The sequence below is a fragment of the Mus pahari genome, chromosome 17 (assembly GCF_900095145.1).
Source record: "Mus pahari chromosome 17, PAHARI_EIJ_v1.1, whole genome shotgun sequence".
Taxonomy (NCBI): Eukaryota; Metazoa; Chordata; class Mammalia; order Rodentia; family Muridae; genus Mus; species Mus pahari.
In genome coordinates, this window is record NC_034606.1 from 24157368 (window position 1) to 24181137 (window position 23770).

Genomic DNA, 23770 nt, shown 5'->3' on the forward strand with positions numbered 1-23770 from the left:
AAAAAAAAAAAAAAAAAAAAAAAACTGAAATGAGATTGGGTGTGGCGGCACTTGCCTTTGGCCCCAGCACTTGGGAGGTGGAGGCAGTAGGATCGGTTCAGGCCAGCCTCAGCTACATGAGTCCAAGGCTAGCCTAGACTACCCTGTCTTCAAACAAAAACAGAGCTGGGAAGATTGTTCAGTGAGGAAATGATTTGCTGTGGAGGCAAGAGGGCGTGAGTTCAGATCCCTGGCACCTATGTAAAAAGTGGTATGCACCTGAAACATAGGTGCTCAGAGGGCTTGCTGGCTAGCTTGCCTAGGCAATCAATGGGCTCCACATTCAGCAAGAGACCTTTTCTCAAAAAAAAAAAAACAAGGTAGAAAGTGACAGAAGAAGCCCCCTGACAGCAGATTTTGCCTTGCACACTCACGACCGCACAGAGCTGCAGCATAATTTGCAAAGCTGGATGCGGTGGTGCATGCCTATAATCCCAGCACTGAGGAAGGATGATTGCTGTTATTGAGGCTAGCCTGGGCTATATAGAGAGCAAGTCCTTCTCTCAAAGCAATATTTCAAGTAGTAAAGTGACCGCTGTGACTGTTGGAGAGCTTCCCTTTAGACATTTAAATTCTGCCCCAGCAGGGATGTCACACAAAGTCTCCAAATCAGATTATGTCCGTGATCTAGGTTTGCTTCAGTGTGTCCTTGTCCACAGAGGCAAGATTCTACACTTCCTACCAAATCAGAGATCTCTCAGGTGGCCAAGTGTCTAACAGCTCCACCCTTGGTTTCATAATTTTATGATTTGGGGGCAAATGTTTTACACCAAGCCTCTCATTCCCATCTGATGATAGTCCTTATAATCGCATCTATTTTATAGGCTTGCTGGGAAGAGTGAACAGGATGATGATGGATATGTGACACTGAGCTGGACAGTGGTCACACAGGTGCTCTACTGAGGAACAAGCATGTTATCTTCATTCTGCGGTCACATGCAAGAGGGGCATGAGAACTCTGATTCTGGCACTTAGTAGGTACTCAGCCCAGGTATTTTTAAAAATAAACTCTAGGTAAAAAACAAAACAAAACAAAAAACAAAAAAACAGGAGTTCACATTAAGCATGCTACATCATTACCACACCCAACCCAGGTCTGCAATCCATGGCTAGGTGTCTGGACCTCACCACAGAGCATCAGGGACGTCTCAGCTTCTTGGAAAGCACCCTGAGTTCTCTTCCACTCGGCAAAACTCAGGCACAAACATCCTGAGGCTTCCACACCAGGCCTTTCCTTGACAGCTGTCTGCCAGGCGTAAGCCAGAGATGAGTCAGAGCAGGAGGTGCGCGGAAGCCACCACCCCTGGTCTTTCCCTCTGATTCCCCGGAGCTGCCACTGCCAAGCACGGTTTGTCTGCTAGCTGCCTCTCCCTTGCCATGAATACAGCTCTGGCCAGATCCGATTCCTCACGTCCTCCCATGGAAAAGGCCAAAGTGATTTAGACAAGGTTAAGATGGAATAAACTTCACTTCTAATGAAGTTCCCCATAACTTCAAGGTCTAATTAAATACTACAAGATTTACCTTCCAATAGCCTCAAAAATAAGGAGCCCCTGTGATAACTTGGCGACCTCAAATAAAGAAATCCCTGGAAGAGATCAGAATCCATATGACAGGCAGGTCACCTTCCTGTCGCTATGGGAAAGTTGGTCAGGACATCAAGCTTAATCAATTTCAAAACGAAATAAGTGAAGAAAATGATCTTCCTACCCATTCCTTTGCAGGCTTTGTACAGCTTTTTGGCATCTCGGTCTGCATCAAAGCCGTGGTGATGGCTTCTCTCTTTGGCCTGGAAAGGAAATAAATCAAAGGGTGAGGTGGATAATACAGTTGTTCTCAAGTTAGTTTTGCTGGATTTGACAACCAAATAGAAGACCACACCATTGTCCACACACAGGGCAGATGCCGCTCTGCAAGTGGGTGTTGATGGAAATCAGCTGGAGAAACTTGGTGCCCAGAGAGATGGCTGGTACTCCTTGGGGCCAGATGGCCTCGGGTGGTCATGGGAGAAGAGTCTCCTCTGTTCTTAAGGACATTTGATTGCACTGGCTAACTCTATGATAAGTGATGTTCATAGCAACCCATCTTGTGTGTCCTTTTCTCTCAAGCAAAGCATGATACAGGGCCCGTGTCACTGGAATATATGTCCTCCGTGTTGGGTAGGCCAAGTAGACCCAAGGAGCAGGATTTGCCAAAGCTGAGGGGACCTTATTAAGTTGTTTCACTGGCCTAGATCAGTGCCATCCATACAGGAGGGACATCATTTAGTTTGTCAGAGACTCCATGTGAACTGACAAGGGAGTGGTTTTTAGCTTTTAGATCTCATGCGAGAGAAAAGTCCTGATTTCTTACTGAGCTGCCTTGCGTTTCAGTCCTTGCATTAGTCACCCACTGATGGGTTCTTTTATGTATGCCAATCTCCTTATAATAATAATAATAATAATAATAATAATAATAATAATAATAATAATAATATAAGTGTGAAGGTTTTCCTTTACTCAGTCAATAAACTTTGGTTTTCCTTAGTTGTTTTAAAAATACACTTGTGGGGCTAGAGAGATGATGGCTCAGCAGTTAAGAGCACTGACTGCTCTTCCAGAGGTCCTGAGTTCAATTTCCAGCAATCACATGGTGGCTCACAACCATCTGTAATGGGATCTGATGCCCTCTTCTGGTGTGTCTGAAGACAGCTACAGTGTACTCATATAAAATAAAAAGGCACTTTCATTAGCATTAAACTGGAAAAACAGTACATTTACATATATAACAGATAACCATGAGAATAACAGATCAGGATTAAAACTGTATAGGTAGGGGCTAAATCGAATTCTCAAGCTGGTAGCTTCGAGGACCCTTGAGTTCTCTCAACTCTTTGCTTCTCCTCACCAAACGAGGCGTCCATGTGTTTCCTTCAGGGACGCTGGCTTAGGGCCATATCCCCTTCACTCCGCCTCCTCTCCTTGCACAGAGGAAGTGAAAAGCAAACTGTACACAGGACAATGGCCATGTAGCATTTGTCTGGTTCACATCACTCTTTCTTTGGTGGCTTGCCCCTCTCACATTCTTGCTGACCCCAATGGGGCTGTCAGTCACGAGGTCTGGGTTCTCATCATTGTTGATCAGCAATGTGGACACCAGCCCCATCACTTTGGCTATCATGATTGGTTCGGAATGCAGCTTTTCCCTTGGTTAACATACTGGTAGAAGTATAAGAGGTCATCTGCTGCTCCTGAGGAGGTGAGTGGCTCTTGGGTTAAAGCTGTTGGTGGCTATTTTGCCCATTGCACGCCACAGAGAGAAGTGTGAGAGAGAAGAGAGAAGATGAGAGTGAGAGTCGGTGAGGAGAGAGGAGAGTGGGCAAGAAAGGAGGAGGAAGAGGAAGAGGAAGAGAAAGAGGAGGAGGAGGAGGAGGAAGAGGAGGGTAGGGATAAAAAATCATGTTAGGGCAGTACCTGGATCCTTGACTTTCTGTTTCATTCATACCAACCACGAACCTCCCTTTTGGCTAAGAGATTATGACTTGGGTTTCTGTCCTCAAGACCCTGAGTGTCCTGACCAAGTCTATGGTCTGAAGAAGGTTTCCATGAGTGGCGAACCATAGGTTCTGAGAGTCAGAGGGGGGGAGGGGGCGTCTTGGGCTCCCCCATCACCATTTTTGGATTATGAAGGCATGGACCATCAGTTTAAAAAAAACAATTCCTTTAAAAACTATTATAGTATTTATGTACTGATTGATTGATCTTGTTTGTACATGTCTGTGGATGTGTGCATACAACAGTGTCTATGTAGAGGTCAGAGGATAACTTGCAGCATTTTTTCCTCCCACCACGTAGGTCTTGAGGATCGAACTCGGTGGCAGGTGTTTTTATCCACTGAAACATCTTGCCAGCCTGACATGGCCTGAATTGAAGTATTTGAAACAAGCCAGGAGACAGGCCGGCATTTTTAGAACATCTGCTACACATCAGTCAACTTACAGACCTTTGCTATCCACACCGAACACTCATAGCCTGCCTTGTAGGTAAGGACTTCTAGATTCAGATTATGCACATCACGCTCCTCGCCCTGCTAATGCCACAGGCCTTCTTCTTAGGCAGAGGAATGGCGTTCCCAAGATCCTCACCAAGGTCTCACGTGGGTTGGAGGACTGCTGCTCTTGGAGGCTTGTTGGTAAGAGGTGCCATATTGTTTTCAGGGCTCATTACCAAGTGATGCTTAAAAATGGAGAAACATTCCCTCACAGTGATGTCAGAGTGCCCAGGCAAACATGGGGCTCTTTGAGCATGGGACCCTTGAGGATGCACAGACATGCATGTGTGTATGCATGTGCCTGCTTGTGTGTGAGTATAGGCGTGGACTTGCCATCTTGCCAGCATGGAAGATTGAAGACAGCCCTGGGCGTCAGTCCTCATCTTGTTTGAGACAAGGTCTCTTGTTTGCCATTGTGCACACCCACCAGGCTAGCCAGCCTGGGAGCTTTTCTGGATGCTTCCTTTACTGCCTCCCATCTTGCTGTTGGAACTCTAGTTCAACAGGTGTGTGTTACTGCATTCCGCATTATGTAGATTCTGCTGATTTGAACCCAGGTCCTCGAGCTCATCGATTTCAATGTTTGTCATCAGAGAGCAGCACTATTTGAAAAGACTTAGGGACTGCAGTGGTGGCACACGCCTTTAATCCCAGCACTTGGGAGGCAGAGGCAGGCACATCTCTGAGTTCAACTCCAACCTGGTCTACAGAGTTCCAGGACAGCCAGAAACAGAGAAACCCTTTCTTGAAAAACTCAAAATAACAACAACAATAACAAAAAAGAAGGAAGGAAAGAAAAAGGAAGGGAGGAAGGAAGGAAGGAAGGAAGGAAGGAAGGAAGGAAGGAAGGAAGGGAGAGAGAGAGAGAGATCAGGATGTGTAGCCTTGTAGGAGGAACAAGGGGTCATTGGGTGTGGGCTCTGAGGTTTCAAAAGCCCAAGCCAGGTCCAGTCTCTCCATCTCTCGTTGTCTGTGGGGTCAGGTCATAGGTCTCAGTTCCTGCTCCAGCACCTGCCTGCATGCCCCCATGTTTCCCGCCATGACGAGAATGAGCTGAACCTCTGAAACCATAATGCTTACCTTCATGAGTTCCATTGTCATGGTGTCTCCTCACAGCAGTAGAGCAGAGAGTAAGACTCTGGCCCTTCTTTATGGTTGTGTATGCCTGGCATATAATGTGGCATATAATGTAGAGTGGAGTCCATATCAGAAACACCGTCACTGACAGGGAAGGGTAAGGACACAAGGTGTTGCTGGCTCCTGGTAGAAACCACTATTAGGCTTCCAACCATTTGAGAAGAGAATGTAACAGTGGGGTCTGCAATGTTGGAGTGAAGGAACTGTACCATGTCATGATTTTAGAGAGGGGGTGGGGCATCTCAGCTTGTTTGGGTTTCCTTCTGTGTGTCTGGGTCTGTCTCCACAATGAGCATATTATGTTTGATATGGTTGATCCTGGGATGTCCTGGAGCTCTCTTAGAGGAGCTGGAACAGGTTCTTCCTTGGAATGCACAGGGAGCAGGCATGCTGTAGTCATTGTTCATTGTTAAGTGGGTAGTTGACTTTGGGGCCTACTCCTCTTTGCCAATAAGGGGATTTCATTCTTAAAACCGAAGCCATGGCACTGGAACTTCCACACAGAAGAGGAATGTGGGGTCAGATGTAGAGCTGGTGGCAGGGGTTTTGAGCGAGCACACAGACCCTCTTCCTGCAGAGTGACATCCTTTGCGTTGATGTGTTTGACTTGAGCAGCCCTGGCACCCAGTGACATGCAGGAAACAAAGATGGCACAAGAGATTGAATACCCTTAATAATCAGTGTGGATGCCTGGGCTCTGGGCCACAGGAATTCCGCCTCAGGTGTGATTCTGCCACTTGGCCCTTCACCTGAATCATTGCCCTGATCTGTAAAATGCCAGTCGTGGCTATCGTGCGAGGCCCGAGTGGCATGAGACCACGCTTTAAATGCCAGCTTTGTACCACACCATTGCTTCACACCAGCATTCAATGTCCCACTGTTACAGAGCACTCATGGTGGGGTCCCTGGTTCTTCAGCCATGTCTTCCCTTTTTGTCCTTTAATTCTGTCCATGACATTTCAGGAAGTGCTATCAATTACATATATGTTTTTGAGACAGGATCTTTATGTACCTCGGGATGTTCCTGAACTGACTGTGTAGCCAAGGATGACCTTGCCTCTTGAGACTTTACTTTCAAGTGCTGGGGTTACAGATGTGCACCATTCTGCCATGCCTGGCTCAGTTATGCATACTTGATCAACAAGTTTGGAAGGTTATGTGAACATATACGAAGATACTTGAGTTTTTTATTCTGTATATTTTGATTCACAGATACTCACCATACATCTATGTATACGTCTATATATCCCAGTATCCAAACAATATTATTTATTGTAGTTGGCTACTGAAGGCCTCCTAGTTAAGCTAAGTAGATTGTGAAGTGTTACCCATTACTAGCTGTGTAATCTACCTGCTAGCAAAGATTCTGGGTCTTACCAGAATAATTTACTACATGTCTAGTTGACTTTATTGTATCATCTAACATTTAAGGAAGGAAAATACATGTTTTTATTTACAAGTTGATATCTTGCTTTAGATTCTTTTTTCAGTGGGCTGGAAGAGGTGGATAAGTGGTTAAGCGCACTGGCCACTTCCCAGAGTTCCTGGATTTGATTCCCAGCACCCACCAGGCAGGTCACAATTGTCTATAATTCCACTTCCATGGGCTCGGATGCTCTCTTCTGGCCTCCACAAGCACCAGGCTCTGTGGTAAATAAACTTATAGATATCCAGATGCCTACTTGGTCCACCGTTGGTCCTGAACACTTGCTTGCAGAGAGGAGTAGGAGAAGAAAGACGAGATGAAGAAAGGAAAAGGACTAAGAGGGGCGAGGAAGGATGGAGAAAGGGGGGCGCTCCAGAGGAGAGCTTCGCTTGCTGCCGTCTATCTTCAGTCATCCATGTGGTTCTTACACAGACTTCCTTTTGAGTCTTTTGTTGTTGTTCGGGGTTTTCTTTTGAAGACGGGGGTCTCACTCTGTAGCTCAGGCTAGCCCCAAAGCCCACCCTATAGTACAGAATGGCCTCAAAGTCAGAGCAATCCTCTTGCCTCAGCCTCTGGAGCTCTGGACATGCTCCGTTCTATAACACTATGCTCGTACTTTCTAGTCCTGGTGTTACCTGAGCGGAGAATCTGGTCTGAGGGTAGACAAGTCTGAGTTACTGGAATTCAAATCCAGCCTGACCAGGAAGCTCTTAAGCTAGACCCGCCCCCACCCACCCCCCCTTAGGAACAACACTTCATTATCCCTTTCATTAGAGTCACCAGCTCATCTTTAAAACGCATGCTCTTGCACATGTGTAGTGAGGTATTCAGATGCAGTCGTGTCCGGGACAGGGTAGCAAGAGGCTGGATTACGGTCATCACTTGGTTGGTGGCACGTAGGAGGTGGGCTGCCTGGTGACATAAGGGTGTAAGGGTCACTTGTAACTCTCAAGTATTGTTGACATGTAATGGGAGTGGTACTGGGATTTAATAGTTCCACCAAAGGTCCCTGGAGGTCCCAGCTCGGTGCATTCTGCTTAGTAAATATTTGAGAATGGTTGCCTGGTGTTCAGGCTCTGAGCCAGCAGGGCTCAGGAAGTACAGAGGGCCGCTGTGCACTGATCTGCCAGCTGCTGCTGCTGCTGGGGCCACGGTGAAGTAAATGAGACGGTAAGGATATTAAATATCATCCTGAGTGAGGTAACTCAGACCCCAAAGGACATGTATGGTATGCACTCACTAATAAGTGGATATTAGCCCCCCCCCCCAAAAAAGGTACAGAATACCCAGGATACAATCCACAGAACTCAAGAAGGTTAACAAGCTGAAGGACTCAAGTGAGGATGCCCCAATCCTACTTGGGAGGAAGAAGAAAGCAATCATGGGTGGGGGTAGAGGGAGGGAGGGACCTGGGTGGGAGAGGAAAAGGGGAACATGATCAGGTATTGGGGTGGGGGGTGGGGAGGAAACAGGACTGAAGCCCTGAGGGGCAGCAGAAAGAATGGAAACAGGCAACCTTGGGAGATGGGAGGTGGGGGAGACCCTGTAGGATGCACCAGAGACCTGGGAGGTGAGAGACTCTCAGGACTCAAAGGGAGGGACCTGAGATGAAATGCCCTACAGTGGGGAGAGGGAACTTGTAGAGCCCACCTCCAGTAGAAAGACAGAACATCACAGTGGAGGGGTAGGGTTGCCATCCCAGAGTCAAAAACTCTGATCCAGAATTTCCGGGGCAAAAATGGAGAAAAGACTAAGGGAAAGGAGGTCCAGTGACAGGTCTAAATTGGGATCCACCTCAAGGGGAGGCTCCAAGGCCTGACACTATTACTGATGCTATGGTATGCTTACAGACAGGAGCCTAGAATGGCTGCCCTCCGAGAGACCCAACAAGCAGCTGAAAGAGTCAGATGCAGATATTTACACCCGAGCAATGGACAAAAGCTGGGGAGCTCTGTGGTTGAATTAAGGAAAAGCTGGAAGAAGCTGAGGAGGGTGACCCCATAGGAAGACCAGCAGTCTCAACTAACCTGGACCCCCGAGATCCCTCAGACACTGAGCCACCAACCAGACAGCATACATCAGCTGATACGAGGTCATATACAGCAGAGACCTGCCTGGTCTGGCCTCAGTGAGAGAAGATGCACCTAACCCTTGAGAGACTTGAGGCCTCAGGAAGTGGGGAGGTCTGGTGGGGCAGGGGTGGTGGTGGTGGTGGTTCAGACATCCTCTTGGAGGGGGGGGGGAGTAGGAACAGTCAGAGGACAAACCAAGAGGGGGATAACAACTGGACTGCAAAAAGAGATTAAATAACAACAACAAACAAGGGGCAGGATTAGAGGAAGGTGTTATCTGAGTCTATAAAGCAGGAGCAAAGCAGACAAAGGCTGGGCTGGGGATAGCTCCAGACACGTCCAGATTCTTCTTAGCAACAACAGTTAGGCCAACATTCATGGTGCATGAAGCAAGGTTAGCTATTCAGGCTTAGCTTATCTTGTACTGTTTTATTGTTGTTGATGATGTTGTTGTTCGTTTTGTTTTTAAAACACAATATTCTTGAAAAAATTAACAATTTGATTGACGTGTACTTGGTACCATACACTGCATACAACTTGACGCTTTTAGTGATACGAATAAACCCATGGAACTGTCACCATGGTCAACGGTTCCAGACACATCTTCACCTCCCGCAAGTCACTGTGATCCCTTGAGTGTATGGTGGGAGCATTCCACACTAGATCTGCATGCTGACTACTTTGATGTGTGTGTGTGTGTGTGTTAGAATATTGTTGAGTGGTAGTTTCATGGCGCATAGCACATCTCTAGAGTTAGTTCATTATGCATGGCTGAGTCTGTACAGGCGCTGAACAGACCCCTCCCTGCCTGGAAGGGAAGAGGTACCTGAGACATGTGGTACAGTGTAGCCACTGTTCCGTGTGCACTCCCAAGAGTTTGACTATTGTAGGAACTATTGACTATTGTATCAGTGGAAGGGTGCTGTGCTGGTCTTCTAGTGACTGGCTTAATTTACTTAGCAGAGCACTTTCAACGCTCATCAAAGTTGTCACAACAGGCCCGCTTGTTTTCTTTGTTAAGGCTGAAGTGTGTCCCTTTGTAAAATTGCCTTGGATTGATTTTAAGAATGTTGTAACGGTGAGAAAAGGACTTCTTCGAGACAGAATAGATTCTCTCTCTGCCCTTGAAGACCTTTACCTTTGATCCAGGTACAAAACTATTTCCCCTTTTATCTTTTGTTTTTTTTCTTCTGAAAGTTAGTAAGAGTTCCACCACCCTGGGCTGGAGAGATGGCTCAGTGGTCAAGAGCACTGACTGTTCCTCCAGAGGTCCTGAGTTCAATTCCCAGCAACCACATGGTGGCTCACAACCGTCTGTAATGGGATCTGATGCCTTCTTCTGGTGTGTCTGAAGACAGCTACAGTCGTAAGGCCACGGGCACAGAGCATTTGACAGGATGGTTGGCATGTGGCAAGCCCTCAGTATTATTCTGATTACCTCCTTCTTTCATTACTTGGTTTGCACTGGGCAGAGTGAATTCCTCCCGTGGTGCTTAACATGGAGTCTTCAAAATTGGAACCTGACCTGTTGAGATGGCTCCTTTGGTAAAATGCTTGCTTTGCAAGCACATTGGTCTCAGCTCAATCCCTAGAACCCACGTAAAAAGGGCTAGGTCTGGCGCTGCACACAGGTGATTTTGGCATTGAGAGACAGGCGAGTGCTCACTGGCCAGCCAACCAAGCCTGGCTTGATTGGAAAGATCCCGCCTTAAGGAAACAAGCAAATACTAAAAACAATATGGGAAGTCCCTTAGAAATGATATTTGTGGCTATCTGGTTGTCGTTTGATCTTCACACAAATATGCACACACTTGCACTTTAACATACAAACACACACACACACACACACACACACAAATAAAATCTACCTTTATCACAATAAACACAAAATTGTGAACTGTTTATTTGGTCTTAGATCCAAACCGCTTTATTCTTTTAATTAGCAGCAAGGACTGAAGGCCACAGAGAAATGTATGGGAAGAAATCTTAGTACTAGGAATGACAGCCAAAGCCACATCGCTTATTACATGGCAGGTGCTGGTCTACATGATTTACACAAAACCCATGTTTAATCCTTGCAGCAGCTGTGGAGACAGATGTCATGACTCTGCAAGTTAAAAGACCAAGGCAGAGAAGTAAATGACCCCACCCAAGTCAAGTGATGGAGTAAATGTGCATGCCTCCACTCTGGTCCAGAAACTCTGCTATTGACTTCCCATGACTGATTCTTTGGGCCTCTATTAAAATCATTTTTAAGAATGGAAATTGTAGTCCACATCTTTGAAAGATTGTCTTTTCCAGAGGCACTGTTTGACACTTGTCCCCTGGCCAGAGAAGTCAACAGCTTCTTTCGTAGATGGCCGTGGGATCAAGAGGTGCTTAACGAAGCAAAAATAAAAAGTGAAATGAAAACTGAGGGCTGGGTACCACTCTTTGCAAGGTAATAGGGTTACCATCTCTTCTTAGGCAGGCTGGGCACGCAAGACGGTCACTGTGTTCCTTTTCATTTGAGTAGAACCGTGTGTTCTGCTTCTTATTTGGAAACTGAGATTAACACCTGGCCTGAGATTAACAGTCACGGAAAGATTAACTGTTAGCCATTTGGCATCATGACCCAGAGCTGGCAGGGGAGAAATCAGTTTTTCAGTCCATCACAAGCTCTAAGGGCACTTCCTCCTCCTCTTCCCATCTCACCTCACACTTTCAAACTTTCCACTGTTTTCCAGAACAGAAAGTATTGCAGCATGCTGTGTGTGTGTGTGTGTGTGTGTGTGTGTGTAAGATAGAGACGAGTAATTTTAGCAAAGGCATTTTAAAGACTGGAAAGGTATGACCAGTAGAAGGTCACTTCTAATGTGTATATTTGGGAGTAGATGAGAGGTGACTGACTTCCGGCCTGATGAACTGTCAAATATTGTCATTGGTAAAATGTCACGTGTTTCTCTGATAGAATGTATAAATTGACTCCTGCTTTGTTTTATTCCCAAAAGGCCATCATGGTGAGGAAAGATGTGGATTCTTCACTGTAATTTCCTGGATGGGACCTCGTGACTCTCCTTTTTTTTTTTTTTTTTTTTTTTTTTTAAAAAAAAAACAAGTCATTGCCCTTGATCCCATGGGAAGTCATGGAGAATACAGTTATATATGAGAATATACTAAAGCCTCTATGCTATTCTGAAACCATCTCTACCTGTCTGCCTAGAACTCCTAGATTCCCTGGGGTGTGAGGTTTTTCAGTACTTAGTCTGAAAGCATTGGGGTAGATCAATCATCCCATCTGAGGCTGACTAGGTAAGTTTGCAAGTGCCAGCTGTGAGCATCTCACCCTAATTCTGGGCTCAGAGAGGTCATATCAAGTATTGGAAGTCAGCCTTATAGTTAGCAAACCTAGAAATAAGGCTTGTGATTATGATCTCATTTTCCAGAACATCCACCGACTTTGTCTTTTGTGTTTACATCCTACATTAGAGACTTCTACTATCGTCTCTTCGCTGTGACGCTTACCATCCTGGCTTTTTCCTTAGACTGTAGAGTTTTTGGTGGTAGAAGTCATTTCATGTCCACTGTCACATTCCCTAGACTCAGCACAATGGCCCCCCACTGAGGCCCTTGGTCAGTGTATATGTAATAGTGAAGGCGACGGGACCCTATGCTGACAGTTCCAAGTATCCGGCATGGAACAAATGGAGGGACTCTTCTTAGACACATTCCTCTGTCTGTTCAGGAGATGAGAATGGCATGGCCTTGTCCTACTTTGTATCATGGTCAGTGGTCAAGGACAGTGGTGAGGACAGAGGCCGGGAAGAGAAAACCCATCAGGACAGATGTGTTGAGTTCCAAATGACAACAAGCTTTCTGGGATAGTGGGGCACAGAAATGAAAGGAAATAAGTGTAAGCGGAATTCCCGTTCCCCGAGGCAGACAGGACTCATGGGAAGGCGAGGACCTCAGATGCTCAGATGTGGAGCACATCTGAGCTAAATTGAACTTAAAGCTCTTAGAACTGAGAAATGGGCTCTGAGGAAGATGACATGGCCAGGATTACATTGAGTAGATTTTCAATCCTGGCTGCAGATTGCAATCATTTTTGGATGCTTAAACTATTCAAAAGGACAGAGCCATACTTTGGTCCCAATAAACCAGGAGAGGCAAGTTAGAAGCAGGTCTTGTGTCGGTTTGAAGTTCTCCAGACAATTCTAATGGACAGCCAAAGGTTGAGAGCTGTTGATCGAACAATAGTTACAAACACTCCCTGTTCATACTCCAATGAAGGCAAAGGAAAAGTAGAAATGTACTGAGGATTTACGCAGGCAAGAAAGCCGGGACCTTCTCCAAAACGCTAAACACAGAGGGAAGACTTTTACCATAGACTCTTATGGAGGAGTACAGTTAGAGTCTTTTCAAATGGGTGACATGGAACACTGAGGCATGGAAGTCATTAGAACTCCCATTGGAAAAGGATGTCCCAGGCCTGGGAGGTGACTCAGTGGGCAGATGTGACAGCCATCAAGCCTAATGGCTTGAGTTGGATCCCTGGGACTCATAGGGTAAAAAAGAACTGATTCCCAGAAGTTGGCATCTGAACTCTACACATGTGCCTCTGACCTCCATATGTATACCATGGCATGTGAACGCACACACACACACACACACACACACACACACACACACACACACACACTAAATAAACAAATGATGTAATAAGAAAAAGAAAAGCAATTCCCTTTTAAGGTCCTTCTCAATTCTTCTGGTTGTCTTTGCCTGGTAACATGAGGGTTTCACACTTGTTGCTGTTGTTGTTGTTGTTGTTGTTTTTGTTTTTGTTTGTTTGTTTGTTTGTTTGTTTTTCGAGACAGGGTTTCTCTGTATAGCCTTGGCTGTCCTGGAACTCACTCTGTAGACCAGGCTGGCCTGGAACTCAGAAATCCACCTGCCTCTGCCTCCCAAGTGCTGGGATTAAAGGCGTGCGCCACCACGACCCGGCTGGTTTCACACTTTTTAACCTAACAGATGGTTTCATCATAAGCTGAGAGCCACCCCTCCCCCCCCCCATCGTGTGTGTGCTTGGAAATAAGAGTCGTGACACACAGTCTATCCAGTTACATCTGGTCCATGGCTACTTCTGTATGATAACAGGATGTAAGTAATTTCATACTGCCCCTAAGGCCTCAGATATATACTGTGTCGATTTCTATCCTATCCATGCAAACTATTTTCCCCCTCACTTTCAAATCCGAGAGCAAGTGGCAGGATCAGAGCCTTTAGCGAGCGGCAGCAGACTTAGAATTTGATACTGTTTTCTGTTTTCACCTCCTTGCACATACACTGATACTAGTTCACCATTTACAGAGCTAATCTGGAGTTTCCTCTTAAGATAAATTCACTGATGCAAAAGAAAAAAAAAATAACCAAACAGATTTAAAGATGGTGATTAGAACAGTTAGAAGATCGGGTGACATGTGCATCCTGCCAACCTCACGAAGGTTGTATGTAAGTTTGAACCTTAGGATGCTATTTCTAACGCTGTCTTTTCCCAGGTAAAGAAACTATATTCTAGTGATTAAGTCACCTGCCTCTGGTCACCGCTTACTCATGGAAGAGATGCCTGTCCCTGTTAGAATAATGATTGCCTATCTCTAAGTAGATCATTTGTACTTTGAGTCTGAACACAAATTATTGCAGTTAAAGTTCATGGATTCAGAGCCAGAAAATATCCTCTTGACATATCCACCAACGTGGATAGTAGAGGCTGACAGACAACTTGAAACAATCAGGGGGCCATTGGCATTTTAAGCATGACATGTTGGTTTCATTAAGTTGATTGTTTCTTGGTCATGGTTTCCTATGGTTAACCAATCTGATGAAAAAGTCTTGTTTTATGTAATAAAATGCACTTAAGTGCATGTATGGCAAACACAAATGCTAAGACTACTAAACGGAAAGCTTTATATAAGATATATATATTTTTTTCCTGCTGGGCACATTTAAGCACAGTTTGAATCTTCCAGGAATATTTGATATTCTGCTCCGTGATTATAACTTTATTTCCACTGGGATTCTCATTGATCACACCAGCTAAGGGCGGAGCTTTCCCCAGTCTTGGTGCCTCTTCCCATTGGTACCCGTAACATTAACTAACCTTGGGATGGATCAGAGGGTTCTGGGGAGCGGGTATGGCAGTCAGAACTCTGTCCACATGGGGGTGTTGGAAGTGTGACAGAGCCATGTGTTGCCATGACTCTGGCTTTTGGGGGATGCGGTTTTGAAGTGGCACTATGATTATTAAGCGAAGAGTAGGCTATTTGACAGATAGCATTGAAGAAAGACAAATGGGACTGGAAAGATGACTCAGTAGTTAAAGTGCTTGACATACAAATGTGAGACCCGGGATTGTGATCCCCAGCACACATGTAAATACATTATGGGTGTCGCAGTCCTCCTATGACTCCTTGGCCGGAGCAATCCAAGGAGGTACATGAGCTGAAACTGGCAAGCTCCGGGTTCTCTTGTGCCTCTGGTGCACAGGGTAGCGAGCATTTGAGGAAGAGCCCTGATGTTAGCTCCAACCTCCACGCACATGCATGTACACGCGCACATATACCACACACACATACCACACACGCAGACACATGCAAAAGAAAAAGAGGAAAAGAAAAAGACATCCACTTGGATCAGAACCTGACATGCATATTTACATATACTGACTGTTTCAATAAATGAGTAAAACTTATATTAGAAATAACCTTTCTTTTACATCTATTCTATATGTTGGCACCATTTTTAATTTGTTTTTGTTTTTGAGACAGGGTTTCTCTGTGTAGCTCTGGCTGTCCTGGAACTCACTCTGTAGACCAGGCTGGCCTCAAACTCAGAAATCTGCCTGCCTCTGCCTCCCAAGTGCTGGGATTAAATGGGTACATTTTTGGTACCTTTTAATGCCGGTTGGCAGAGTTTGGGTATTTTCTAAAAAGACAAGTGTTCTTAGGTTGTATGTGTTGATGTGACATTTATCTATCAAAGGTGACTGTGGACTTGACCAGAAGCAAGGAAGCCTGACCTAAGACTTCAACAGACGGCACCTTGAAGCAGTAGGTATTGTTCGCTGTTCCTAAGATGGCAATAAACATTCAGATGTGTAAATGTGTGGCCACTGAGCGGGGATATAGGCAAACAAAGCCAGGCAGCCTTCAGTGGGTTCCAGCCAAGCAGGAGAGGTATCTAAATGGACTCCTGAGTGATCACAGCAGTATCTTTCCCCACAGTGTCACTCTGCTCAGGGACACCTGTAGCCTATCAGTCTGTCAGCCATATCACTGGCTGTGCAGTGAGGTCTCCCTCCCCTGGCTACCATAAATCACTAACACGGAACAACTGCTGACTCTCAGGGCTGCTGCTGCCCTCCTCAGGAGGCCAAGGGTCAATGTGAAGGGGGAAGGCAGCAGATAGGACGCAGATGCAGGTCTGGAGAGCTGAAGCCTTTATGGGGACAGCTTCTGCCCATGGTCTCACTCTCCCATAGGTGTGTGACAAATGCACTGGCTCTAAACTAACCAGGAGTGATTTCTCCTTCTGGGCAATATTGCCTGGAAACATTTACTCTTATAGCCAAGGATAGAAGCCATGGATTGCTTAATACCCTCCAACACATAGAAAACCCCTCACGACAAAGTGCTACCTGAGCCCTAATGTCAACAGTACCAAGGCCCTACGTGCCCAGGGTCTAGACAGCCTGTGCAATTCATGATGCTGTCAGTACATTCCTTTAGAAGGTGGTGTGAGGCTGAGTTTCCAGTGGTGAACCGGCGTGTGGGTTCAGACCAAGGCAAAGATCTCCAGACACTAAAAGAAATAACTGGGCTCCCATAAAAGGGAAGATTAAAACCAGGCTGTGTCTTTCTGAGGATAAATCTGCATGATGAGTAATAGGATACAGTAATGTGGAAGAAAAAAACGGAGCTGAGCACAGACCCTGAGCGAGAAGCTGAGTGAGAACCTGTCGCCTCTGGTTTTGTTGTCTGCATCCTGATGTTGAGGGCACCACAGCCTACATGGCAGGGTGTCACAGCTACATGACAGCTCTCATTTGGCCCATTTTAGGGTCTTTTAGTGCTGTGTTGGGCCCAAGAACATGGAGTGTCTAATATAATACAGTGGTTCTTAACCGTCTTTTTTTTTTTTTTTTTCTGAGGCAGGGTTTCTCTGTGTAGCCCTGGCTGTCCTGGAACTCACTCTGTAGACCAGGCTGGCCTCGAACTCAGAAATCCGCCTGCCTCTGCCTCCCGAGTGCTGGGATGGTTCTCAACCTTCTTAATGCTACAAACCTTTACTACAGTTCTTCAGCTTATGGTGACCCCCCAACCATAAAATTATCTTTGTTGGGGGCTGGTGAGATGGATCAGCAGTTAAGAACACTGACTGCTCTTCCAGAGGTCTAGAGTTCAGTTCCCAGCAACCACATGGTGGCTCTCAACCATCTATAATGGGATCCAAGCCCCTCTTCTGGTGCATCTGAAGATAGCTACAGTGTGTACATAAACATAGAATAAATAATTCTTTTTTTTTTTTTGTGGTTTTTCGAGACAGGGTTTTTCTGTGTAGCCCTGGCTGTCCTGGAACTCACTCTGTAGACCAGGCTGGCCTCAAACTCAGACATCCACCTGCCTCTGCCTCCCGAGTGCCACCATGCCCGGCAGAATAAATAATTCTTTAAAAAGTTATTTTTATTGCTACTCCATAACCGTGACTTTGCTGCTGTTATGAATTGTAGTGTAAATACCTAGGTTTTCCAATGGTCTTAGGTGACCCTGTGAAAAGGTCGCTCGACCCCCCAGGTTGAGAACTGCTGGTCTACTAGAAAGGGAAATAGCATTAATTATCAGGGAAACAAAATTTGTGTTATGGAGAAAATGACAGTTCTGTTCAAGGGTTGTCCACAGAGTGCTCTGGTAGCTAGAGACCTTGGAAGAGCATGAAGTTTCCAGGTATCCAGTTACCACTGTACTGCACAAAGCATGGCGGGAGATGAAGGGAATTTCTCAGTTGTGACAGCAACTATGTCTTCAGGGCGTTAGTATCGCCAAAGGCTGTCTTTAGCCAAGTCACCCAGGGTGAAAACTTGGGATTCATTCATTTCCTATAAGATAAATTATATATATATATATATATATATATATATATATATATATATATATCACATACACACACACACACACACATATATATATATATATATATATATATATATATATATATATATATATGGTGTATTCTAAAAATCTCCAAGATAAGTGAGCAGACAGAATTGAAGAGGGAAAATACTGGGGCCTGGGTCAAACGATTGTGGTGTTTTTACCCATGCTGTACAGTGAGACCTAAACAACAGAGTGTGGACATGCTCAAATTCGCTAGAAAGGAAGCAAGGTGAAACATCTGAATTCTCTTCAGCAAAACAATGCGTGCTATTCTTCCCTGCTATTCTTCCCCTGGTATGAGACTTTAATGTGCATTGCCGCCAAGCCTAGTAATTCTTTTCTTTAAAATTCCCTTTTGTGGTTTTAGTCCCCCCACACACCCTGACACTATAACTACCCAGATCCCCCCCCCCATGACTGTTCTTCAAGTGTTTATTATCCCGTAGTCATCTGAAAGTTACTATGAGTAATGGGGGGGGGCATCAGACATGATATCAGTGAAAACCACAGTTTGCAGAAATCAGCGATGATAAGGCAATGACTCTGTTCCCAAAGGTAAACTCAGCCTCAGCCACAGTGGTCATCCACTGGGCAGGATGTCACCCAAGCCAACTTGAATTCTCTAAGATTTAGAAATGTTGATTTAATTATTTGTATGCATGTATGCATGTATGTGTGTATGTATGTATGCATGCATGCATGCATGCATGTATGCATGTGTGAGAGCGAGGAGGTATGTGTGTCTTTGAAGGTAACAAGGGCTCCAGGTGAGGGTGATGAGTGTCCTCCCCTCTGACTTCTTTTGAGGCAGAGTCTCTCCTTCAGTGGGGGGCACATGTTATCCTGGCTAAACTGGAATACAACAAGCCCCAGACATCTTCCTGTTTCTGCCTCCCTTGGAAGCTGGGATTACAACCATGCACAGGTCATCTCACTTGTTACTCCAGTGCTGGGATTCAAACTCTGGTCTTCATGACGGTTCAGTAAGCACTCCTGGGCACCGAACTCTCTCTCCATTCCTCTCTGACATTTTATACATGGGACGATGAAGGAGGATAATGTACAGTCTTTGGGTCCATTGGCTTTGCTTCTTCAGACTCAACCAACCACAGATAAAAAACTATCTGGAAAACAATTGCATCTGTCCAGCACATGTAGAGGTGTTTTTTATCATCTTTAATTTTGGAACAGTAGAGTGAAACATCCATTTACATTGCATATATAATGCAGTGCTATATAGCCACTCGTCTAGACATGATTTAGTGTCTAGGATGTGCATACATTACATAAGAAATGTTAAGCAGTTTTATATAAAGGACTTGGGAGCCTGTATATTTTGATCTGTCTCTGTCTCTATGTCTCTGTCTCTCTGTCTCTTTGTTTCTTTCTGTCTCTCTCTGTCTCTCTGTCTTTTTCTCTCTCTCTGTGTGTGTGTGTGTGTGTGTATGTGTGTGTGTGTGTCTGTGTGTCTGTGTGTCTGTGTGTGTGTATGTTGGAGCCAATATTCATGGACTCTAGGAGCAGACCCTGTGTGCCTAGGTTGGAGCTGTGTGACCAGGCCTCCTCTCACCAGCTTGCTTTGTCTGTCACACCGTTTCCAACAGCATGGAATCAACTCTTCTTTTGACCCAACATTTGCCCCCTCTGTAAATGGAAGATTTACTCTTTCCCAGGGACAAAGGACAACTCAAGCTCTCCAGTCTCCCTTTACCCATCAGTCTTCCCCGTGAGATAGGCTGCTTGGAACTTTTCAAGTAGATTTTCCTCAGGTAGGAGAGTGCTACACGAGGAGAAAGATATATTTTCTTCCCTCCTCTTCCTTCTTGCCTGTGGCTCATGGCTATGTCTGTCATGAGTCCGTCTCTTTTGTGTCATGAGGAGGTGTATGTATTTAGGTCTGTATATGTGGTGGTTTGAATATGCTTGGCCCAGGGAGTGGCACTATTTGGAGGTATTGCTATGTTGGAGTAGGTGTGGCCTTGTTGGAGTGGGTGTGTCACTGTGGGCGTGGGCTTTAAGACCCTATCTTAGCTTCCTGGAGGCCAGTCTTCTCCTAGCAGCCTCCAGATGAAGATGTAGAACTCTCAGCTCTTCCTGCACCATGCCTTGCCTGGATGCTGCGATGCTCCCACCTTGAAGATGACGGACTGAACCTCTGAACCTGAAAACCAGCCCCAATTAAATGTTGTCCTTATAAGAGTTGGCTTGGTCATGGTGTCTTTTCACAGCAATGCAAACCCTAAGTAAGACAGTAGTACTGTTGGCAGATGTTTGGGAGTGTGGCCTTGATGGAGGAGGTACATCAGCAAGGGCATGCTTCGAAAGTTTAAAGTGTGGCCACTCCCAGTTCACTTTATCTGTCTTGTGCTTGCGTCTGCTCCGCCGCTATGCCGGTCCCCCAAGGCTGTGCCTCCTAACCCTGATTGGTTTCTATCCTTTGGAACTGTAATCCAAAATAACCACTTCCTCCTGTAAGTTGCTTTGGGCATGGTATTCTATCACAGCAACAGGGAAGTAGCCAATACAGTAGCAAATGAAAGGATTTATTAAAAATGTCTGGAGCATGTGCTGTATAGCAGACACTGTATTGGGGATTATACTATGAAGCAAAGTAAAATGCAATCGTCTACTCAGAGAACCACCAACAGAGCGTGAGGAAAGCATCCAAGAGAGATGAGTTTAGATCAGTGGTTCTTAACCGTCCTAATGCTGTGACCCTTTAGTGCAGCCCGTCACGTTGTGGTGACTCCCCGCCCCCCATATAAAGTTATTTCCATAGCTACTTCATAAGTATAATTTTGCTTCTGTTATGAATCGTAATATAAATGTCTGATATGCAGGATGTGTGATATGCCACCCCTGTGAAAGGGTTGTTTGACACCCAGAGGAGTTGAGACACACGGATTGAAAGTGTTGGTTTAAATCTACAGGCAAATGAGAGTTATACAATGTTATGTTAAAGTGATATTTAATACGGCTTGGAGGAGGAGGAGACTCAGGGAGGGGATGAAAGAAGATGAGGAAGTGATGATCCTAGTTATCTACTGAGCACAGTAGCATGAATCTACTAAGCACAAGACTTAAAGGAACCCAAGACACTGTGAAAAATGGCTAAGTCTAAATCCACACTTTATCTTGTGATGTGTGTGTGTGTTCACGCTTGTGTGTGTATAGAGGTGAGGGGTCAAAGTAGGTGTCTCCTCTATCCTTCCCCACAAGGTCTCTCACTGAATCTGCAGCACACTGCTTTGCCTAGGCTGGCCAGCAAGCTCTTGGAATCTCCTGCCTCCAGATCCTTTACTAAATACGGGGGTTACAGAGGTACAGTGCCATGGGTTCTTGGAATCTGAACACAGATATTTTGGTGGGCAAGCATTTTGCCCACAGAGCCATCTTCCCAGACCTGCATGATGTTCCTTCATAGATAACCAAAGCCACCGCACTTTCCTTGGCATCTCGTTCTTTCCGTTCTTGAGAGGAATCATACCCGTATCTCTCAGGATTGTCATAAAGACTGCACAGAGCTTGGTACTATACCAGGTGAAATGAAGAGCCAAACCGCGCAGTGCACACCCGTGTAACTCCCACTCTAGTAAGCACTGGACAGATGATAGCATTGGCTATCAGCAACACTTCTAAGGCTCTATTTCACCTCTATCTATCTCTATCGTTACTGAGAGCCTCACTCAGTTCTTGCTTCTGAGCTAACAATGCCAGGGTGCGCTGCCAGGCTGTGCCGCCAGGGTGCGCTGCCGGGCTGTGCCGCCAGGGTGCGCTGCCGGGCTGTGCCGCCAGGGTGCGCTGCCGGGCTGTATGTGAATGCATCCATGTACTAAGCGGCTCCCGGGTACCTGTAGCTCTCAGGTCCTTTATGACCTCCTGTAAGTTTCATTCCTCCTTTGTATGAATATATCAATATCTGCCCTATCTGTTTCTGGCAGACTTCTTACCACCTCTTAAACGTGTCTGCTTTTATCTGCTATAGACAGAACATTCCCTAAAGCCCAGGGCATATAACTTCACTTGAAAAATAGCTAGACCTTAAGCGAAAATCTGTGTGTGAACAAAGAAGGCATGCTTTGCGGGTGGAATATTTTGCTATCACAGGTCCTTCTTATAACTTCCTGTATATACTCTGGGTAATGATCCAAAGGGCTAGCTTTCCACCATAAATGGTTTCCTACTAAGGAAGGCATGGTTTCACGGTGTTTCTGCTGGGAATTGACTGCAGTCCATTTGCATAACAGACCACAATTGAATGGACACGCTTGGTTCAAACCATATCTTCTTTCCTGAAGCTCTTCATAATATTTGCACCTGCCTCTAAAGCTTGTTTTTTTTTTTTTTCCACCCCAGAAATATAGACCTGTTCCCCACCTGTAGTGTATCCCCAACGTACCCCTGGTCCACCTTTACCTCAGTTTGCTCAGTGTTCACCTGATCCCAAACGGTTCTCCACATTAGATAATGTTTATGTTGGCTAAATATTAGCACAAGCAAGTCATTCACTTGGCACGTTCACGGACAGGGAAGCAGATGGCTGGGCAGATATGCCACTGACAAGTTGGTTTTCTTTCATAGGCACTCTCAATGATACCCGCTTTCTTCAGCAGTGTGCTGAGCTCTCCCTAAAGTTAGGTGTGTGCGTGGGACTTGAGAGTCACTTGAGGGAACACTTACAAATACCTGCCTCTGTCTCTTGAGTGTTGGTATTGAAGAGGTGTGCCATCACACATGGCCTGGCACCTTATTTTTGAGGCAGGGTCTCTCACCGAATCTGGAACTCACAGATTCATCTACACCAGCTGGCCAGAAATCTGTAGGGATCCTCCCGTCTCCGCCTCTGTAGTGCTGCTGTTACAGGCATGTGCTGCCGCGCTGTGCCTGGCTTTTTACCCAGCTGCTGGGACTTTGTGAGGCAAGCACTTCACTGAGCTAGCCCTGCCTTGGAATTTCTGATAAGTGTCCCAGCAATGCTGATTTTTCTCCTAGGTCAGGGGCCCCACGAATAGCAAAGCTGTCTGTCCGTCCAGACTCTCTTTATCCACATTACAAATAATTTCCCAGAAACCACTCATCCATTTGAGTTTGTGAGTATTTCCACGTTTTAGTGTCCCTATCGAGTCCTGTTTTCTCTCTCTTTATTACGTTGTCACTTTTTCAGTGGTCAGCTCAATTTTCTATTTTCCACTAGATATCAGTTCTCTTAAAAATAACCCACATGACAACACAGAACTGATGAACCGCCTAGCTAAACCTAAGCATAGTTTTCTATATATCTTATTTTTCTATGTGTAATATTCTATAGCACAGGGGCCTGCTTAAGCTATACAAACTCTTTAACTATGGTGTAATAATACTAACCCAGTATCTTGGTTACTGATATTCAAACAGGTTCATCACAATGAATTATGTCTTTAGCAGAAAGAAAGAAAGAAAGAAAGAAAGAAAGAAAGAAAGAAAGAAAGAAAGAAAGAAAGAAAGAAAGAAAGAAAGAACGAAAGAAAGAGAAATTCAGGGCTAGTGAGATGGCTCAGTGGGTAAAGGTGCTTGCAGTGAAAGCCTGGAGCCCCAAGTTCGATCCTTTGAAGGCATGTAAAGGTGGAAGGGAAGAACTGACTCCACAGAGTTGTCCTCAGACCTCTGTACATGCACCACAGCATGCATTCCCACAATGTATAGATACAAATAAATAAAAACAATAAAATCACTAATGGGGAGGAAAAGGAAAAGTATAAAGTCTTCAGTGTCTGGGCTGGCGAGGGTTCCAGATGTCAGCACTTGGAAAATTCATGTCCTGCCATTGCAGTATTAGTCAAGTAGTTATATGTGGATAGTGGTCTGTGTGTGTGTGTGTGTGTGTGTGTGTGTGTGAG

At 45.4% G+C, this 23770-nt stretch overlaps 1 protein-coding gene across 1 annotated transcript in view; it reads right to left on the bottom strand.

The window, feature by feature from the left end:
• Window positions 1-23770, bottom strand: part of Anxa13 (annexin A13) — a 57783-nt gene that overhangs the window by 31380 nt on the left and 2633 nt on the right. Inside the window, exon 2 of the mRNA XM_021217303.2 lies at window positions 1750-1828. Coding sequence (XP_021072962.1) covers window positions 1750-1828 — 79 coding nt within the window. The remainder of the gene's footprint in view (window positions 1-1749; window positions 1829-23770) is intronic.